This window comes from Vitis vinifera, chromosome 2 (assembly GCF_030704535.1).
Source record: "Vitis vinifera cultivar Pinot Noir 40024 chromosome 2, ASM3070453v1".
NCBI classification, from domain to species: domain Eukaryota; kingdom Viridiplantae; phylum Streptophyta; class Magnoliopsida; order Vitales; family Vitaceae; genus Vitis; species Vitis vinifera.
In genome coordinates, this window is record NC_081806.1 from 3188520 (window position 1) to 3207838 (window position 19319).

Consider the following 19319-nt stretch of genomic DNA (forward strand, 5'->3'; position numbering starts at 1 on the left):
ATATATTAAATCATTAATCACTATTTTGTAAGGTAATATTATGATTAACAATTTTCTAAATAAAATCGAAACAAACTTAAAACATTATCTATATTTTTACCATTACATAATAAATTTTAACTATTATACACTAATTTTTATAACTTTTTAGGTTTGAAATTCATCTTTTCCTCCACCCGTCAAGAATATTTAGAGAAAATAAAAAATAACAATTTTGTTCAAAGCATATTTACCCACTAACCTGATAATTAGAAAAAATAATTATTAAACAATATTTTATTAAATTTTATAAGCATAAGGCGTTATCCTTTGTGATCATTTTGTAATAATTAAATCAATGTGTTAAGATAAAAGAATTTAAATAAAGTAACGAATCATTTACAATTAAAAAAAAAAAGAAAAAGTGAATTATTATTTTTATTTTTATTTTTTTAATAAAATCTCAATTGCGTAAAGCATATGGGATAAATGATAATGGAATATATTGAGCGAGTTGTAGTTGAGAAAAATAAGATTAAAAAAACTGATCACATGTTCTGAGAAGCAGGATAATATGGTGCATACCACACTTTCACCTGTAGGATGTGATTCATGACATCATGAGTATCCGACATACGGATACGATTCAGGTAGTACGTTTTTATCATATATCAGCGTCGCATCGCGACATTTTATTTTTCCAATAATCAATTCGTAAATTTTTATTTTTGTTTTCTTTCATTCCAATTAACGCTCGACAGTCCACTCTTTCACACACTCTCTAGATTTCTTCTTTCTTTCTCTCTCCTCTTCGTCGTCGCTCCGGCGCTCCAACGGGAAGTTCGGGGAGGGTTTGGTGTGGCGATGGGAGCTGGATTTGGGCCGGAAGTTTTAGGAATTGCGAGATTCTTGAGCTGGGTTTGTACGGACAAGTCATGGTTGGGTTAGGGTTTTGAGGCTGGTCACTCTGTTGGAGGACTCATTGTTTCTTCAATTCAGAGCGATTTTCTGTATTGCAAGGTGAGATTTTCTCTTTTATTTATTTATTTTTTTCAGGTGGAGCTCAATGTAGTTCATCAATTTTGAGGGATTGTTTCTTACTGTATGTTGTAGCGTTTTGTTTTTTGTTTTTTGATTTTGATTTTTATTGTTTATATGCATGTTTTTGTTGATGTGAACGGTTGAATTTTTAGATCTGTGTTGAGAGGGTGTGTTTTGGTTGTTGAGCTTGGGTGTGTTGAGTTGCAGGGAAAATGGAATATTAGAGGGCGGATCTGTTCCGAAGGATGATGTTTCAGTGCCAGGGTCTCTTATGCGAGCTTAAAATATTCTGATGATTTGTTTTTTGAATGCGAAATTGGATATAGATGTATGAGAATTAGATAAGGTCTTGCTGGGCTGTGTTTGGTTGATATAGATTGCACTTGGTTAAACAGTGAAAACTCAATTGAAACATCAAAGAAATGTTTAAATCTCAAATTTAGTGCATTTGGGTATAATTTGCTTGTGTGAGGGAAAGGAGTTTAGTTAGTTTATACTGTTGGAATTGATGAGTAAAATGTGGGGGTTTGGTTGTGTTGTAAGATAAATCTACCTTGAGTTGGTGATTCAGTCCTTCTTGTTGGTTAACCACAGAACTAGAGGTGTGCTATCTGCAGATAGAGACATTTAATATATTGATTAAGAATTGGTGTGACTGACATTCAATACTGGGTTTGTTAATTAGATAATAGTGTTAGTGGCTTTTGAACCATGATTTGTTGGGGTTAGCAATGGCATGATTTGAGGACTTTCAAATGGTCACCAGATCTATTTGCAGAAAAAAATTTGTTACATCCTGATACAAAGTGGCTGTGATGTTGCTCATGTGTTGAGGAAAGAGATAGCATTCTATGCATCAGTTATCTGAATATTGATATACATCTTTCTTGAACGGACTATGAAATTCTGTTGAATTTTATATTCACCTACAGGGTCACTTGTTTATTACCATGGAATTGAGATGTCAATATGCACCATGCTATCATCTTGCATGGATGCCATGCTGTCAATGAATTAGTTATTGAGGTTAGCAACTTTATGTGATGGTGAAAACCAGTCTTGTGCCGTAAGGTTTATTAGTGTTCTCTACTATTTCATTTATATCGACAATTCAATGCACAGGATACAAAATCTGTCCAATTTTTTTTTAAAAAAACAAGTAAGATATTTCATTAGAATTTCATGGAATTTTCAACATTAGTCTTGTAACCACTTTCAAACCTTGTACTTAGAATAACATAACGCCATCAACAAAAATAGTTGGCTTGATATGTATATAAAAGTTGTTTGAAGCTAAAGCACATATTGCTTGAGTGGAGATTACCCAGGTATGGTTACTATGTCTTCAATGTTTCCATTAAAACCTTCTTTTTCTCTGTTTATCTTCTCTTCACTGCCCTTTGTTGCGCATGGGTTGGCAAGCTCTGCAACTTATTGCTCTTATTCTGCTTTGTGGGTGTCATTCTCTTGTTGAGCCTCGGACTTTGCAGTTTTGTTTGGAGTCCTACTGGTGTTTAGTCGTTTTTGTCCATTATTTAGCGCTCCATTTGCTTCTGTGGATCTGCTCTTGCTCGTGTATTTGAGCATAAGAATGTCTGTTTCTTGGGTATGTTGTAAACAGTGTTTGAAATATTAAAAAAATTTCGGGGATTTTTGTCTGAAATTTTGCTTATTGGCCTGCTCTGGCACGATATTCATCGATTATTGGAAGTTTTTGGTAATTTTTCGGAAATATCACTGATATATTTTACCCATTTTTTGGGAAATTTCCTGATATTTCCTACCAGTCCAGCCCACGCACAGGATACAAAATCTGTCCAATTTTTATTATTATTTTTTTAAAAAAAAAACAAATAAGATGCTATTTGGTAATCCGATCATGATTTGCAGGCGAAGGTTGTGTTCTTCGGCCTAGCTCGAAAATGAAAGCAAAGAGACCCCTAGACCAGATCTAGAAAACACAGGGAGCAAAAAAAAAAAAAGAAGCAATTTTCCTGGAAATCAAATGGGGGATGGATTTTCTTGGGAATCAAATGGGGTTGCAAAAAAAAGAAAAATAAATAAAAATAAATAACATGATTAGATAAGTACCTGCAAGGATTGAGAGTGGCAGAGGAAAATAGGGCCTTGATTCTCTCGTCTGGAGGGCAACTTCAGAAAAGGGCTTCTTGATGCCTCGAGTGAGAGAAGTGGGTGGCCCTAGACAACTGATTGTCACAACCTTAAATGATTCTTCAATTGAGCTTTTATAAGAGAGTAGGAAGCTTTTAGAACCACTTGGAATCATCTATGTATCCCTATCAATGGGGAAGTGTAGAGAATTTTAGAGAAGCTTGGAGACATCAATGTAATGTCAGTATTATGGAATGTTTTAGAAAATTCATGGGAACTCTTGTACATAACTTGTATGTAACAGGGTTCCAAAAAGTTCTCTTGGTGCTTATAAATATGTGTTAAACTCATTTGGTGAAGGCGCTAAGCACTTGAGAGTCTTGCAAAGCATTCTTGCGTGATAAAGCTTCCATTCTTCCAAACTCTTCAAGTGTGCATCATTTGTTTGTCCTCTACCTTATGAGTATAAGCAGCAAAGTGTGCATTATTTATTTGTCCTCCTACCTTATGAGTATAAGCAGCAAGTGTAAGTAGCTTTGCTTAGCATCGACAGATAAGATCGGGGAAAGATTGACTTAGAAACTTTTAAGAGACTTAATTATCTAAGTGTAGCATGTAAGTTTAAGAAATATTTAAAGTCTATGACAAATGGCATTAGAGCATAGTTACGAGTTGAGTATAACAACAAAGGAAGAATAATGAAAACAATGAAGAAGAGGGTGTGATCTTTGTAGTTATAATTTTTTTTATTCATTTTCTTGATTCTTGTATCCATATCCTTTATCAAGATTGTTTATAGGATTTTTTATTCATCTTCCATTTATTTATTCTAATTTCCATTTTTTTAATTTCAAATATGTACCATTTATTCCACATTAAATATTCACTATATCACATTTATAAATTATTTTAATCCGTACATTAAACTTCTTAATTTTACTTTTATAATTAACTATTACTCCTCTCAATTAACTTTTTCTTTTAAAACTTTTATATTATTAGGGTTATGTATGGTATCAGGAAAATTTGAGAGAAAATATAAGGGAAAGGAAATAAGGAGGAAAAGCGAAAGGAAATAAAAAATGAAGGAGAATAAAAAATAGATTCAAAGCCAATAAATTATTTATATATATATATATATATATTTTAACTCATTTTACTTATTTTCTTCGATTATATAAAAGATTAAATGATTTTAAAATGTATAAATTTCTAATTAATTTTAATAATATTTGATTTTTTAAATATTTTTTATAATGAAACCAAACAGAGAGAAAACCATTTTCCTTAATTTTTTTTTTCTTCGTATTTTTTTAGGAACCAAACATAACCTAAGTTTTTAAAATTCTAAATTTAATTTGTTGACTTTTGATTTATAAATTAGAAACTATATAGAAATAGGAAATAAAATTCATGTTTGAGTTGAAATGAATTTTATATTTTAGGATGAAAAATTATAAAGCTGTTTGATTAAAAGGATATTTGAAAACCCAATTCTTGAAATTTAACCTCTTACCATTTTTTTTGTATCATTTGAATAAAAATGTCTTCATTATTTTCTTATAAAAATAATCATCTTTTTTAAAACTTATAAGTAAATACTTGAAATGATAATGTTTATGTAAAAAATGAGTTATTTTTTAAGAAAAAACATGAAAAATAGTTAAATTCACCATTTGAAAATTATTTCATAAAAATTTCTAATAAAACATTCTTTATAACATGATAATATATAAGATATTTTTGTGCCTAAAGTTATATTTATAATTTTATTTTGTGAAATATTTTGGGTTTTGACTCAAACATTTTTTATACTAGAAATGTTTTTAGAAAAACCCAATAATCAACTCTAAATCACTTTTTAAATTAATTTCTTTTTTTTTTTTTTTTGCAAATATTCAATTTGTTGACTTTGGCCTGACTATTACAAACTTTTTTATCCAATTGTTTCTGTATGACTTGTGTGTAATATTACAAACTGCAAGAGCAATGAAGTAAGGAAGTGGAATCAGGCATATTTCTGAGAATACATTCCGAAAATACTCACAGAATCACAATAGTGAAGGAGGAAAAATCCGCTTGCTGAATGTGCTAACCGGACCGGGAAGGTGTTGACTGGAAGGATGTGTGCTTTACTTTCTTTCCTGTCACAGGCACCATGATCAAGAAAGTTACGGAAATTGCAGAATAGGTTGTCAAAACTGAAAAAGAACTGGGTAGAGAGCTGAATCAGAATTCACACAAACATATTAATTCTTTGTGCTAGTGTGTATATAGTTTCTTTCTTTGTTTCTTTGCTCTTGTAAAGATTCCACAGCAGATGAGGGATAAGTTTCTTAGAGTGGAAGACATGAAGAAGGATGATAAAAATAATGACCACTCAGACCCTTCTTTCGAGTCATTAAAAAAGGCTGTACAAAAATGCAGAGAAAATAGGGAGTGTTTAATGAGACAAAAAGCTCTCCAGAGGGGATTTCTGGAAGAAGAACCTCAGAAACGTATGGGAATCAGCGATGATGAGGAAAAGGAGAGAATCAGGAGACGTAATATTGGGCTCATCGTTCAATTGGAATGGGAGAAGTTGGAAATGGAGAAGAAACGGAGGACGGGGCAGATTGGAGTCGGCCATGAAGAAGAAGAAGAGGAGCTAAGAAAAACGGAGACTTCCCCAAGATTTCAAGACTCGAATAATTCTAAGATTGGAGTCGAAGATTCTGGGCGGAAGAGGAGGAGATGCATGGGTGTGAGGGTACTGCAAATACCAGCTAAGTAGACTTCAACAACAATAATATTCTGGTTTTTTCATGCAAAGTGTTCTTCATTCAATGGTTATTCTTAGGGTTTCTTCTTTTGGGGTTTTCTGAAAGATTTGTTCCAGTATCAGTTTTTGAAGTGGAGATCTAGCTATGTCATGCTGATTGATTCTTGGTGAATAAACAGTCTGTAGTTTTCATTAATTTTCCTTTTTATTTTCCTGAAAAGAAAAAGAAAAAACTTTAGTTGGAAGTATATATTCATGTAAATTGAGTTAACATTACTATTAATCTGAATAATTTGGATTCATTACTTCACATCTCTTTGAAAAAAAACAAAAGTAAACAAAAGAAAGCAAATATGTTGCTTAGTTATGGATTCCCTATTGATGATGCATCATGGGAATTAATCTGTCCTGTTTTTAAGGGTTGTTTGTGTTGGAAGGTGACGTAAAAACTACTTTAATTTTATGAAAAATAAGGATAATTTCAACTTCAAAATGTCCAATACTTACGTTCATTTATTTAATTATTATTTTCATTATTATTATTATTTTATTTATTTGTTTATTCACTTATTCATTTATTTAAAATTCTTTCTCTAAATAATCCTCCAAAATTCCAATTTTCGAATTTAACTCTTAATTTCTGAAATTCAAATTTTCTAATTTCCAAATTTAGTTTCCAATTTCCAAAATACCAATTTTCACATTTATTTATTTATTTATTATTATTATCATTTTATTTGTTTATTTTCAAAAGAATTCCATATTCGATTCGAACAATTTCCAAATATTCCAATTTATATAATAAAATTTTCACAAGTTTTGCTTCTCAAATAATTTCCAATTCCAATTTCTTTCAAATCCAGTTTCCAAATTTCCAATCCTCAAATTTAATTCTCAAGACTCTAATTTTCAAATGAATTCTTGAGACTCTAATTTCCAAATAACTTTCGATAATTCGATTTTCTCTCGAACAGTTTTAAGTCCACTCTGGTTTTCAAATAATCTCCCATTTTTCTCAATCTTAATAAGCACGAAGACAATTTTCATAATTCCAAACTAATGGAATTTGTGCGATTAATTCATGCAAGATCGATTGGGTTTCGGTGGGACCCAACATATGTGATTTTCTCATTGATTGTTTGATTGCTATACTTGATTAGCTTACCTCATTCTGTGACCAACATGCAATTATTCTGTACTTGTGCACTAACATTAAATCTTATGATAGCACTCAGTTTGTGACTAAGGTATGCCTCATACCGACGATGTTTATTGATTCATTCGTTATCATGCGTGTCTTGTTGTCATGCATTTGATTATTGTTCAGTATCCACGTTTAATCAATCAATTGTCATGTTTGCTTCATCATATTTAGTAGAGACCCATTTTTAGGAACTTAGAGGAGTGTTAAGGTCTTTACCGTACCTTTCCTATAAGTAACCTGACCCTCGGACTTAATTCGGTTTTTCACAGACCTGCTTTTCCAAACAAGGAGTCACACTTAGGATTTTCTTTCTTATTTTGTTTACCCTTTTAAAAATAAAATAAAAATAAGTGGCGACTCCAAGTCTTTTTATAATAAATCAATTTTTCATAAACAAAATAAAAAGTGAGTATCGCCATAGAGTGGAACGCATTCTGAGAAATACGGGTTCCACATAATGATAATAATAAAATTCTAATATTTTATAAATTAAAATTAATTTGATAAGATAAATAATAAATTATATATTAAGACCGATATATCATTGCATATAGATATTTTTTTTCATAACAATATTTATGTTAATTACATTTACAAAATAACTTTAAAACGTGATTTTTTTTATTTATTTTATAATTTTTTTTATAGTTTTTTCAAATATTTTCATGAATTTTAAATAATTTTTACTTTATTGATATTTTTGTCAAAATATCCATCGATATTTCCGATATATTTGTGTTTATTGATATTTCAAATATTATAAAGCGCACTATGCTGCACTTACTAATGCACACCTCGCTTAGTCTTGGGTTGGTGTCTTTCTTTTTGCGCATCAGTCTTGCGCATCAGAATGCCCTCATGATTCACTTCATGAACTAACATTGCTACCTGGGATTCTTTCATTTCATTCACCCGTGTCTCTACTCTATCCATTTCCTTAACCTTTTGAGAAATGGGTATATATAGCTTTATTTGTTGTTCACCTTTTGGGAAATGGGTATATATAGCATTATTTGTAGTTCACTTTTACACTCCATATGAGTGCATGATTGATGGATTGCAAGCATCAAAATATTGTGTTGTGGTCATTCTGCAATTAATCTCTTTCTTTTTATGGGTCTTGGGTGTTATTTGAAAATTTGAAATAAGAGTGTAGTGATGACATTAGAAAATAGAGGTCTAATACAACACGTGCATAACATGGGCATTATCTATAAAACATTCTAATAATTTGTTCCATTTAGCAAAACTACTACACGTGCATAGCATGTGCATTATCAATAATGCAAAATTGCAAAAGTGGTTCAGAAGCAATATTTTTATCCGATATTTTGGAAAATTTTAATATTTTTATCTTTGCGTTCACACAATTTATATTAATTTTTTTTATTTTTAAAAACTTTTTTTTCCTAAAAACTAATGTTGTTCTTATTATTGTATTTTTTTTACAAGTACACATGTTCGTTCATATACCTTTTTATTCTTATTTTGTGCGATATGGGGACCGTACATGCCACATATCCGATCCATTTTCAATGGGATGAGATGACAATGAAGTCTACTTATATAGCATTAATAGTTGTGGCAATTAGTGTAACATTATTGATATGTTATTTTATTTTAAGGCTATGTATTAAATCACACAATATAGATTCAGACAATGAAAAAAATAATAATGAACTAGATAATCAAATAGGGAATATAAAACTCAACGGAGTTCAAATAAATTTATTTCCTATTTCTAGGTTTTCTGAGCATGAGATGTACTCAAAGTGTAGTATATGTTTAGATGCTTTTGCAGATAGGGATGAGATTATCATCCTCCAAGTCTGCAAACAAATTTATCATACTCATTATATCACTTCTTGGTTTACATCTCATTCTTACTGTCCACTTTGTTGTCATGACTATAGTGATTATAGTTTACATGATTAGATCTTATTGTATACAATTTAAATTTACATTGTTCGTACTTCTTCAATTATATGTAATAAATTTTTTATATTTGAATATTCTTTGAATTATATGTAATAAATTTTTTTATGTTTGAATATTCTTCTTCAAGTTGTGAAGGAATGTTATGCTTAATTTATTAAATCTTTAACATATCTTATAGATATAAATAAACATTGGGACAAGAGTATTATTATTTGAATTTTTCTTAAATTAAATTTAATTATACTTAACTTATTAAAAAAATGTCAATACACTTGAAAAATTAAAACTCTTAAAATAAATTTTGAATTTTATTTATTCTAGTATTAAAAAGAATTAAAGCTATTATCATATTTTTAATTTGAGTTTTTAAAAAATAAATAGATTACTGATTTCTTTTTTAGTGTGTTAATTTTTTTTTTAATGAATTACAGATTGATATTAATATGATTTTTTGCACATTATTAAAAAACATATAAAAAACACATTTTTTTTTATAAGCATTCCAATAATTTGTTCAATTTAGTAAAACTATTATATGTGCATAAGATGTGCATTATCTATAAAACATTCCAATAATTTGTTCCATTTAGCAAAATTACTACACGTGCATAGCTTGTGCATTATCGATAATGCAAAATTGCAAAAGTGGTTCAGATGTAATATTTTTATCCGATATTTTGGAAATTTTTAATATTTTTATCCTTGCGTTCACACAATTTATATTATTTTTTATTATTTTTAAAAACGTTTTTTCTTCTAAAAACTAATGTTGTTCTTATTATTGTATTTTTTTTTTTACAAGTACACATGTTCGTTCATATTCTTTTTTATTCTTATTTTGTGCGATATGGGACCGTACATGCCACATATCCAATCCATTTTCAATGGGATAAGATGACAATGAAGTCTACTTATATAGTATTAATAGTTTCGGCAATTAGTGTAACATTACTAATATGTTATTTTATTTTAAGGTTATGTATTAAATCACACAATATAAATTCCAACAATGAACAAAATAATAATGAACTAGATAATCAAATAGGGAATATAGAACTCAACGGAGTTCCAACAAATTTATTTCCTATTTCTAGGTTTTCTGAGCATGAGATGTACTCAGAGTGTAGTATATGTTTAGATGCGTATGCAGATGGGGATGAGATTATCATCCTCCCAGTCTGCAAACACATTTATCATACTCATTGTATCACTTCTTGGTTTACATTTCATTCTCATTGTCCACTTTGTCGTCATGACTATAGTGGTTATAGTTTAGATGATTAGATTTTATTGTATACAATTTAAATTTACATTGTTCCTACTTCTTTCAATTATATGTAATAAATTTTTTATATTTGAATATTCTTCTTCAAGTTGTGAATGAATGTTATGTTGAATTTATAAAATCTTGAACATATCTTATAAATATAAACATGAGTATTACCATATTAATTTTTCTTAAATTAAATTTAATTATACTCAACTTGTTAAAAAAAATGTCTATACATTGAAAAATTAAAACTCTTAAAATAAATTTTGAATTTGATTTATTCTAGTATTAAAAAAAATTAGAGGTATTATCATATTTTTAATTTCAGTTTTTAAAAAATAAATATATTACCGATTTTTTTTAGTGTGTTAATTTTTTTTTTGAAAAAAAAAATGAATTACGGATTGATATTAATATGAATTTTGCACATTATAAAAAAACATATAAAAAACACATTTTTTATAAAGCATTCTAATAATTTGTTCAATTTCGTAAAATTATTACAATTATCTATAAAGCATTCCAATAATTTGTTCCGTTTAGCAAAACTACTACACGTGCATAACATGTGTATTATCAATAATGCAAAATTGCAAAAGTGGCTCAAAAGCAATATTTTTATCCGATATTTTGGAAAATTTTAATATTTTTATCCTTGTGTTCACACAATTTATATTATTTTTCATTATTTTTAAAAACTTTTTTTCTTCTACAAACTAATGTTGTTCTTATTGTTGTATTTTTTTACAAGTACACATGTTCGTTCATATTCCTTTTTATTCTTATTTTGTGCGATATGGGGACCGTATATGCCACATATCCAATCCATTTTCAATGGGATGAGATGACAATGAAGTGTACTTATGTAGTATTAATAGTTGGGGCAATTAGTGTAGCATTACTAATATTCTATTTTATTTTAAGGCTATGTATTAAATCACACAATATAAATTCCAACAATGAACAAAATAATAATGATATAGATAATCAAATAGGGAATATAGAACTTAATAGAGTTCAAATAAATTTATATCCTATTTCTAGGTTTTCTGAGCATGAGATGTACTCAGAGTGTAGTATATGTTTAGATGCGTTTGCAGATGGGAATGAGATTATCATCCTCCCAGTCTGCAGACACATTTATCATACTCATTGTATCACTTCTTGATTTACATCTCATTCTCACTGTCCACTTTGTCGTCATGACTATAGTGGTTATAGTTTAGATGATTTGATTTTATTGTATACAATTTAAATTTACATTGTTCCTACTTCTTTCAATTATATGTAATAAATAAATTTTTTATATTTGAATATTCTTCTTCAAGTTATGAAGGAATGTTATGCAAAATTTATAAAATCTTTAACATGTCTTATAGATATAAACATGAGTATTATCATAGTAATTTTTCTTAAATTAAAATTAATTATACTTAACTTGTTAAAAAAAATGTCTATACACTGAAAAATTAAAACTCTTAAAATAAATTTTGAATTTTATTTCTTCTAGTATTAAAAAAAAATTAAAGGTATTATCATATTTTTAATTTGAGTTTTTAAAAAATAAATATATTACTGATTTTTTTTAGTGTGTTAATTTTTTTTTTAAATGAATTACGGATTGATATTAATATGAATTTTGCACATTATAAAAAAAACATATAAAAAACACATTTTTTTATAAAGCATTCCAATAATTTGTTCAATTTAGTAAAACTATTACACGTGCACAACATGTGCATTATCTATAAAGCATTCCAATAATTTGTTCCATTTAGCAAAACTACTACACGTGCATAACATGTGCATTATCAATAATGCGAAATTGCAAAAGTGGTTCAGAAGCAATATTTTTATCCGATATTTTGAAAATTTTAAATATTTTTATCATTGTGTTCACACAATTTATATTATTTTTTATTATTTTTAAAACTTTTTTTCTTCTACAAACTAATGTTGTTCTTATTATTGTATTTTTTTTTACGAGTACAAATGTTCGTTCATATTCCTTTTTATTCTTATTTTGTGCGATATGGGGACTGTATATGCCACATATCCGATCCATTTTCAATGGGATGAGATGACAATGAAGTCTACTTATATAGTATTAATAGTTGTGACAATTAGTGTAACATTACTGATATGTTATTTTATTTTAAGGCTATGTATTAAATCACACAATATAAATTCCGACTCGGCCGATACTTCGAACCGTGCTCCAGAATATTAAACATTGTCAGGACAGCTGCTTTGGCCGCACAGCAGGTGTAGCCCTGAGTGTTCTCCAATACCAAGTCCCAGAATGACAAGCCCTGGTCCCAGCTCCAGAATACAGAGTGGTGCTGTCACCCCTCTTCATCCACGAGCTGGAGCAGCTGCTGCAGAGTCTCCTACCAACCGGCCTGATGATGGAAAGCAACAAAGCCACCGATTGCCCCTTCCACTGATAACAATTTCTAATTCTTGCCCTTTTTCTCCTACATATTCGACATCAACAACTCCCTCAGTACCACAAAGTCCTGGTAGGGCGGAAAACCCAATTAGCCCTGGATTACGCTGGAAGAAGGGTTGGCTCTTAGGGAGAGGCGCATTTGGGCATGTATATCTTGGGTTTAATAGGTTTGTGACCAAATGGGGTGTATGCCCACGTAACTTTATTTTTAGAGAAGGGTATTGTTGTTTTATTTTATAACTGATTTGATCTTTGCATGTAAGACATTAATTTTATTACCAGTCAGAAGTTCTGCACTATAAATAAGCCATAAAATTGAAATTACAATCAGCCATTGTTCGTAATTATGATGCGTTTCAGCATTATGTAATTTTTGTTTGACTTCATTATTGAACTTTGGATTTTTGAAATCCCTGAACTGAAGATGCATCTTTTTTCAGTGATTGCTTGCATTTGTCTATTTAATTTAAGCAATCTGCTATTTCTCATGCATTATTCTTTATAATTCTGACTTTTTTTTTTTCTTTTGCTTGGACTTTAGTGAAAGTGGGGAGATGTGTGCAATGAAGGAGGTTACATTATTTTCAGATGATGCGAAGTCAAAGGAAAGTGCACAGCAGCTGGGCCAAGTAAGTTTTCTCTAGTAGATACGCTGGAAACTTACTTGTTTTGAAGAAAAAAACTGGTTTTTTTTTTTTTTTGGCACCTTCTTGCACAGTTGAAGGAAAAATTATAAACTTACCAGTGCTATTTGGCAGGAAATTTCGCTCCTCAGTCGCTTAAGTCATCCAAATGTAGTGCAATACTATGGATCTGAGACAGTAAGTCTTGTGTAATCTTTGTCTTTATTGCTGTTCATGCTCTTGCAAGTTTGATGTAATCCTATTTCATTGGTTAATCATTCTAAAGAATCTTCTCTCATGCTTATTTCGACCATCTGAAGCTTCTATGAAGTTGCAGTACACTGTCACTTTATACTTAAGCCAGTAGTCTGCAGTTAATGAAACATTTGATTGAATGTTGGATGCTTATACAAGTGCATTGTACCAAAAGTTGGCATCTGGCTATGTATTGTCCTTTGAAGTTTCATCTGCATTACATTATATTAGATCACTAGATGGCGATTGATTCTTCAGCTTATGTGAAATTTTCCTTGGCTATATTCCTTGAACAGGTGGATGACAAACTCTACATATATTCGGAATATGTATATGGTGGTTCCATATATAAACTTCTTCAAGAGTATGGCCAGTTTGGTGAAATAGCTATTCATAGTTATACTCAACAAATTCTGTCAGGGCTTGCATATTTGCATGCTAAAAACACTGTCCATGGGTAAGTCAGATCACCTTACATTGTTGGTTTGGTTATCCTAGGCTATCATTCATTACTCACCCCCAATGAATCTCATCTGTTTTAGTCATCTTAGAACATCTGTGCTAATTAGGTAAGTTTTGTATCCTGTTTAGGGACATCAAAGGAGCAAATATACTGGTGGATCCCAATGGCCATGTGAAATTGGCAGATTTTGGAATGGCAAAGCATGTAAGAGTATTCACATGCATTTTTTCTTAAATACTTTGAAACTATTAGAATGAAGAACCTGTGTATCTATTTGAATTATATGTAATAAATTTTTTATATTTGATTATTCTTCTTCAAGTATCGAAAGTATGTTATGTTTAATTTAAAAAATCTTTAACATATGTTATTGATATAAATAAACATCGGGATATGAGTATTATCATATTAATTTTTCTTAAATTAAATTATATTATACTCAACTTGTTAAAAAAAATGTCTATACACTTGAAAAATTTTAACTCTTAAAATAAATTTTGAATCTTATTTATTCTAATATTTAAAAAAAAATTAAAGCTATTAACATATTTTTAATTTGAGTTTTTTAAAAATAAATATATTATCGATTTCTTTTTTAATGTGTTAATTTTATTTTTATTTTAAAAAAAAAAATTGCAGATTGATATTAATATGAATTTTTACAAATTATAAAACAAAACATATAAAAAACATATTTTGTTATAAAACATTCCAATAATTAGCTCCATTTAGTGGCATAACATGTGCATTATCTATAGAGCATTCCAATAATTTGTTCCATTTAGCAAAACTACTACACGTGCATAACATGTGCATTATCAATAATGCAAAATTGAAAAAGTGTTTCAGAAGCAATATTTTTATCCGATATTTTAAAAAAATTTAATATTTTTATCCTTGCGTTCACACAATTTATATTATTTTTTATTATTTTTAAAAACTTTTTTTCTTCTAAAAACTAATGTTGTTCTTATTATTGTATTTTTTTTACAAGTACACATGTTCGATCATATTCATTTTTATTCTTATTTTGTGCGATATGGGGACCGTACATGTCACATATCCGATCCATTATCAAGGGGATGAGATGGCAATGAAGTGTACTTACATAGTATTAATAGTTGGGGCAATTAGTGTAACATTACTAATATGTTATTTTATTTTAAGGCTATGTATTAAATACAATGAAAAAAATAATAATGAACTAGATAACCAAATAAGGAATATAGAACTCAACAGAGTTGAAATAAATTTATTTCCTATTTCTAGGTTTTCTGAGCATGAGATGTACTCAGAGTGTAGTATATGTTTAGATGCGTTTGCAGATGGGGATGAGATTATCATCCTCCTAGTCTGCACACACATTTATCATACTCATTGTATCACTTCTTGGTTTACATCTCATTCTCACTGTCCACTTTGTCGTCATGACTATAGTGGTTATAGTTTAGATGATTTGATTTTATTGTATACAATTTAAATTTACATTGTTCCTACTTCTTTCAATTATATGTAATAAATAAATTTTTTATATTTGAATATTCTTCTTCAAGTTATGAAGGAATGTTATGCAAAATTTATAAAATCTTTAACATGTCTTATAGATATAAACATGAGTATTATCATAGTAATTTTTCTTAAATTAAAATTAATTATACTTAACTTGTTAAAAAAAATGTCTATACACTGAAAAATTAAAACTCTTAAAATAAATTTTGAATTTTATTTCTTCTAGTATTAAAAAAAAATTAAAGGTATTATCATATTTTTAATTTGAGTTTTTAAAAAATAAATATATTACTGATTTTTTTTAGTGTGTTAATTTTTTTTTTAAATGAATTACGGATTGATATTAATATGAATTTTGCACATTATAAAAAAAACATATAAAAAACACATTTTTTTATAAAGCATTCCAATAATTTGTTCAATTTAGTAAAACTATTACACGTGCACAACATGTGCATTATCTATAAAGCATTCCAATAATTTGTTCCATTTAGCAAAACTACTACACGTGCATAACATGTGCATTATCAATAATGCGAAATTGCAAAAGTGGTTCAGAAGCAATATTTTTATCCGATATTTTGAAAATTTTAAATATTTTTATCATTGTGTTCACACAATTTATATTATTTTTTATTATTTTTAAAACTTTTTTTCTTCTACAAACTAATGTTGTTCTTATTATTGTATTTTTTTTTACGAGTACAAATGTTCGTTCATATTCCTTTTTATTCTTATTTTGTGCGATATGGGGACTGTATATGCCACATATCCGATCCATTTTCAATGGGATGAGATGACAATGAAGTCTACTTATATAGTATTAATAGTTGTGACAATTAGTGTAACATTACTGATATGTTATTTTATTTTAAGGCTATGTATTAAATCACACAATATAAATTCCGACTCGGCCGATACTTCGAACCGTGCTCCAGAATATTAAACATTGTCAGGACAGCTGCTTTGGCCGCACAGCAGGTGTAGCCCTGAGTGTTCTCCAATACCAAGTCCCAGAATGACAAGCCCTGGTCCCAGCTCCAGAATACAGAGTGGTGCTGTCACCCCTCTTCATCCACGAGCTGGAGCAGCTGCTGCAGAGTCTCCTACCAACCGGCCTGATGATGGAAAGCAACAAAGCCACCGATTGCCCCTTCCACTGATAACAATTTCTAATTCTTGCCCTTTTTCTCCTACATATTCGACATCAACAACTCCCTCAGTACCACAAAGTCCTGGTAGGGCGGAAAACCCAATTAGCCCTGGATTACGCTGGAAGAAGGGTTGGCTCTTAGGGAGAGGCGCATTTGGGCATGTATATCTTGGGTTTAATAGGTTTGTGACCAAATGGGGTGTATGCCCACGTAACTTTATTTTTAGAGAAGGGTATTGTTGTTTTATTTTATAACTGATTTGATCTTTGCATGTAAGACATTAATTTTATTACCAGTCAGAAGTTCTGCACTATAAATAAGCCATAAAATTGAAATTACAATCAGCCATTGTTCGTAATTATGATGCGTTTCAGCATTATGTAATTTTTGTTTGACTTCATTATTGAACTTTGGATTTTTGAAATCCCTGAACTGAAGATGCATCTTTTTTCAGTGATTGCTTGCATTTGTCTATTTAATTTAAGCAATCTGCTATTTCTCATGCATTATTCTTTATAATTCTGACTTTTTTTTTTTCTTTTGCTTGGACTTTAGTGAAAGTGGGGAGATGTGTGCAATGAAGGAGGTTACATTATTTTCAGATGATGCGAAGTCAAAGGAAAGTGCACAGCAGCTGGGCCAAGTAAGTTTTCTCTAGTAGATACGCTGGAAACTTACTTGTTTTGAAGAAAAAAACTGGTTTTTTTTTTTTTTTGGCACCTTCTTGCACAGTTGAAGGAAAAATTATAAACTTACCAGTGCTATTTGGCAGGAAATTTCGCTCCTCAGTCGCTTAAGTCATCCAAATGTAGTGCAATACTATGGATCTGAGACAGTAAGTCTTGTGTAATCTTTGTCTTTATTGCTGTTCATGCTCTTGCAAGTTTGATGTAATCCTATTTCATTGGTTAATCATTCTAAAGAATCTTCTCTCATGCTTATTTCGACCATCTGAAGCTTCTATGAAGTTGCAGTACACTGTCACTTTATACTTAAGCCAGTAGTCTGCAGTTAATGAAACATTTGATTGAATGTTGGATGCTTATACAAGTGCATTGTACCAAAAGTTGGCATCTGGCTATGTATTGTCCTTTGAAGTTTCATCTGCATTACATTATATTAGATCACTAGATGGCGATTGATTCTTCAGCTTATGTGAAATTTTCCTTGGCTATATTCCTTGAACAGGTGGATGACAAACTCTACATATATTCGGAATATGTATATGGTGGTTCCATATATAAACTTCTTCAAGAGTATGGCCAGTTTGGTGAAATAGCTATTCATAGTTATACTCAACAAATTCTGTCAGGGCTTGCATATTTGCATGCTAAAAACACTGTCCATGGGTAAGTCAGATCACCTTACATTGTTGGTTTGGTTATCCTAGGCTATCATTCATTACTCACCCCCAATGAATCTCATCTGTTTTAGTCATCTTAGAACATCTGTGCTAATTAGGTAAGTTTTGTATCCTGTTTAGGGACATCAAAGGAGCAAATATACTGGTGGATCCCAATGGCCATGTGAAATTGGCAGATTTTGGAATGGCAAAGCATGTAAGAGTATTCACATGCATTTTTTCTTAAATACTTTGAAACTATTAGAATGAAGAACCTGTGTATCTATTTGAATTATATGTAATAAATTTTTTATATTTGATTATTCTTCTTCAAGTATCGAAAGTATGTTATGTTTAATTTAAAAAATCTTTAACATATGTTATTGATATAAATAAACATCGGGATATGAGTATTATCATATTAATTTTTCTTAAATTAAATTATATTATACTCAACTTGTTAAAAAAAATGTCTATACACTTGAAAAATTTTAACTCTTAAAATAAATTTTGAATCTTATTTATTCTAATATTTAAAAAAAAATTAAAGCTATTAACATATTTTTAATTTGAGTTTTTTAAAAATAAATATATTATCGATTTCTTTTTTAATGTGTTAATTTTATTTTTATTTTAAAAAAAAAAATTGCAGATTGATATTAATATGAATTTTTACAAATTATAAAACAAAACATATAAAAAACATATTTTGTTATAAAACATTCCAATAATTAGCTCCATTTAGTGGCATAACATGTGCATTATCTATAGAGCATTCCAATAATTTGTTCCATTTAGCAAAACTACTACACGTGCATAACATGTGCATTATCAATAATGCAAAATTGAAAAAGTGTTTCAGAAGCAATATTTTTATCCGATATTTTAAAAAAATTTAATATTTTTATCCTTGCGTTCACACAATTTATATTATTTTTTATTATTTTTAAAAACTTTTTTTCTTCTAAAAACTAATGTTGTTCTTATTATTGTATTTTTTTTACAAGTACACATGTTCGTTCATATTCATTTTTATTCTTATTTTGCATGCCACACATCAGACTCATTTTTTATTGCATGAGAAGACAATGAAGTCTATTTATATAGTGTTAATAGTTGTGTCAATTAATGTAGTATTAATGTTATGTTATTTTATTTTAAAGCTATGTATTAAATCACATACTATATATTCAGATAATGAACAAAATAATAATGA

At 29.3% G+C, this 19319-nt stretch overlaps 2 protein-coding genes and 1 long non-coding RNA gene across 3 annotated transcripts; all 3 read left to right on the forward strand.

Moving 5' to 3' along the window:
- Positions 1-715: 715 nt before the first annotated feature.
- Positions 716-2683, forward strand: LOC109123773 (uncharacterized). Its single transcript, XR_009467785.1, has 2 exons — positions 716-999; positions 1228-2683. It is a non-coding gene; the product is annotated as an uncharacterized LOC109123773 (long non-coding RNA).
- Positions 2684-12545: 9862 nt separating this feature from the next.
- Positions 12546-14365, forward strand: LOC104881672 (mitogen-activated protein kinase kinase kinase YODA). The gene is made up of 5 exons (XM_010662639.3): positions 12546-12924; positions 13299-13386; positions 13516-13578; positions 13932-14092; positions 14227-14365. The coding sequence occupies exons 1-5, from the start codon at positions 12608-12610 to the stop codon at positions 14330-14332; spliced, it is 735 nt and encodes a 244-aa protein (XP_010660941.1). The 5' UTR covers positions 12546-12607; the 3' UTR covers positions 14333-14365.
- Positions 14366-16563: 2198 nt separating this feature from the next.
- On the forward strand, positions 16564-18383 carry LOC132254847 (mitogen-activated protein kinase kinase kinase YODA-like). The gene is made up of 5 exons (XM_059741446.1): positions 16564-16942; positions 17317-17404; positions 17534-17596; positions 17950-18110; positions 18245-18383. The coding sequence occupies exons 1-5, from the start codon at positions 16626-16628 to the stop codon at positions 18348-18350; spliced, it is 735 nt and encodes a 244-aa protein (XP_059597429.1). The 5' UTR covers positions 16564-16625; the 3' UTR covers positions 18351-18383.
- The last annotated feature ends 936 nt before the right edge of the window (positions 18384-19319 follow it).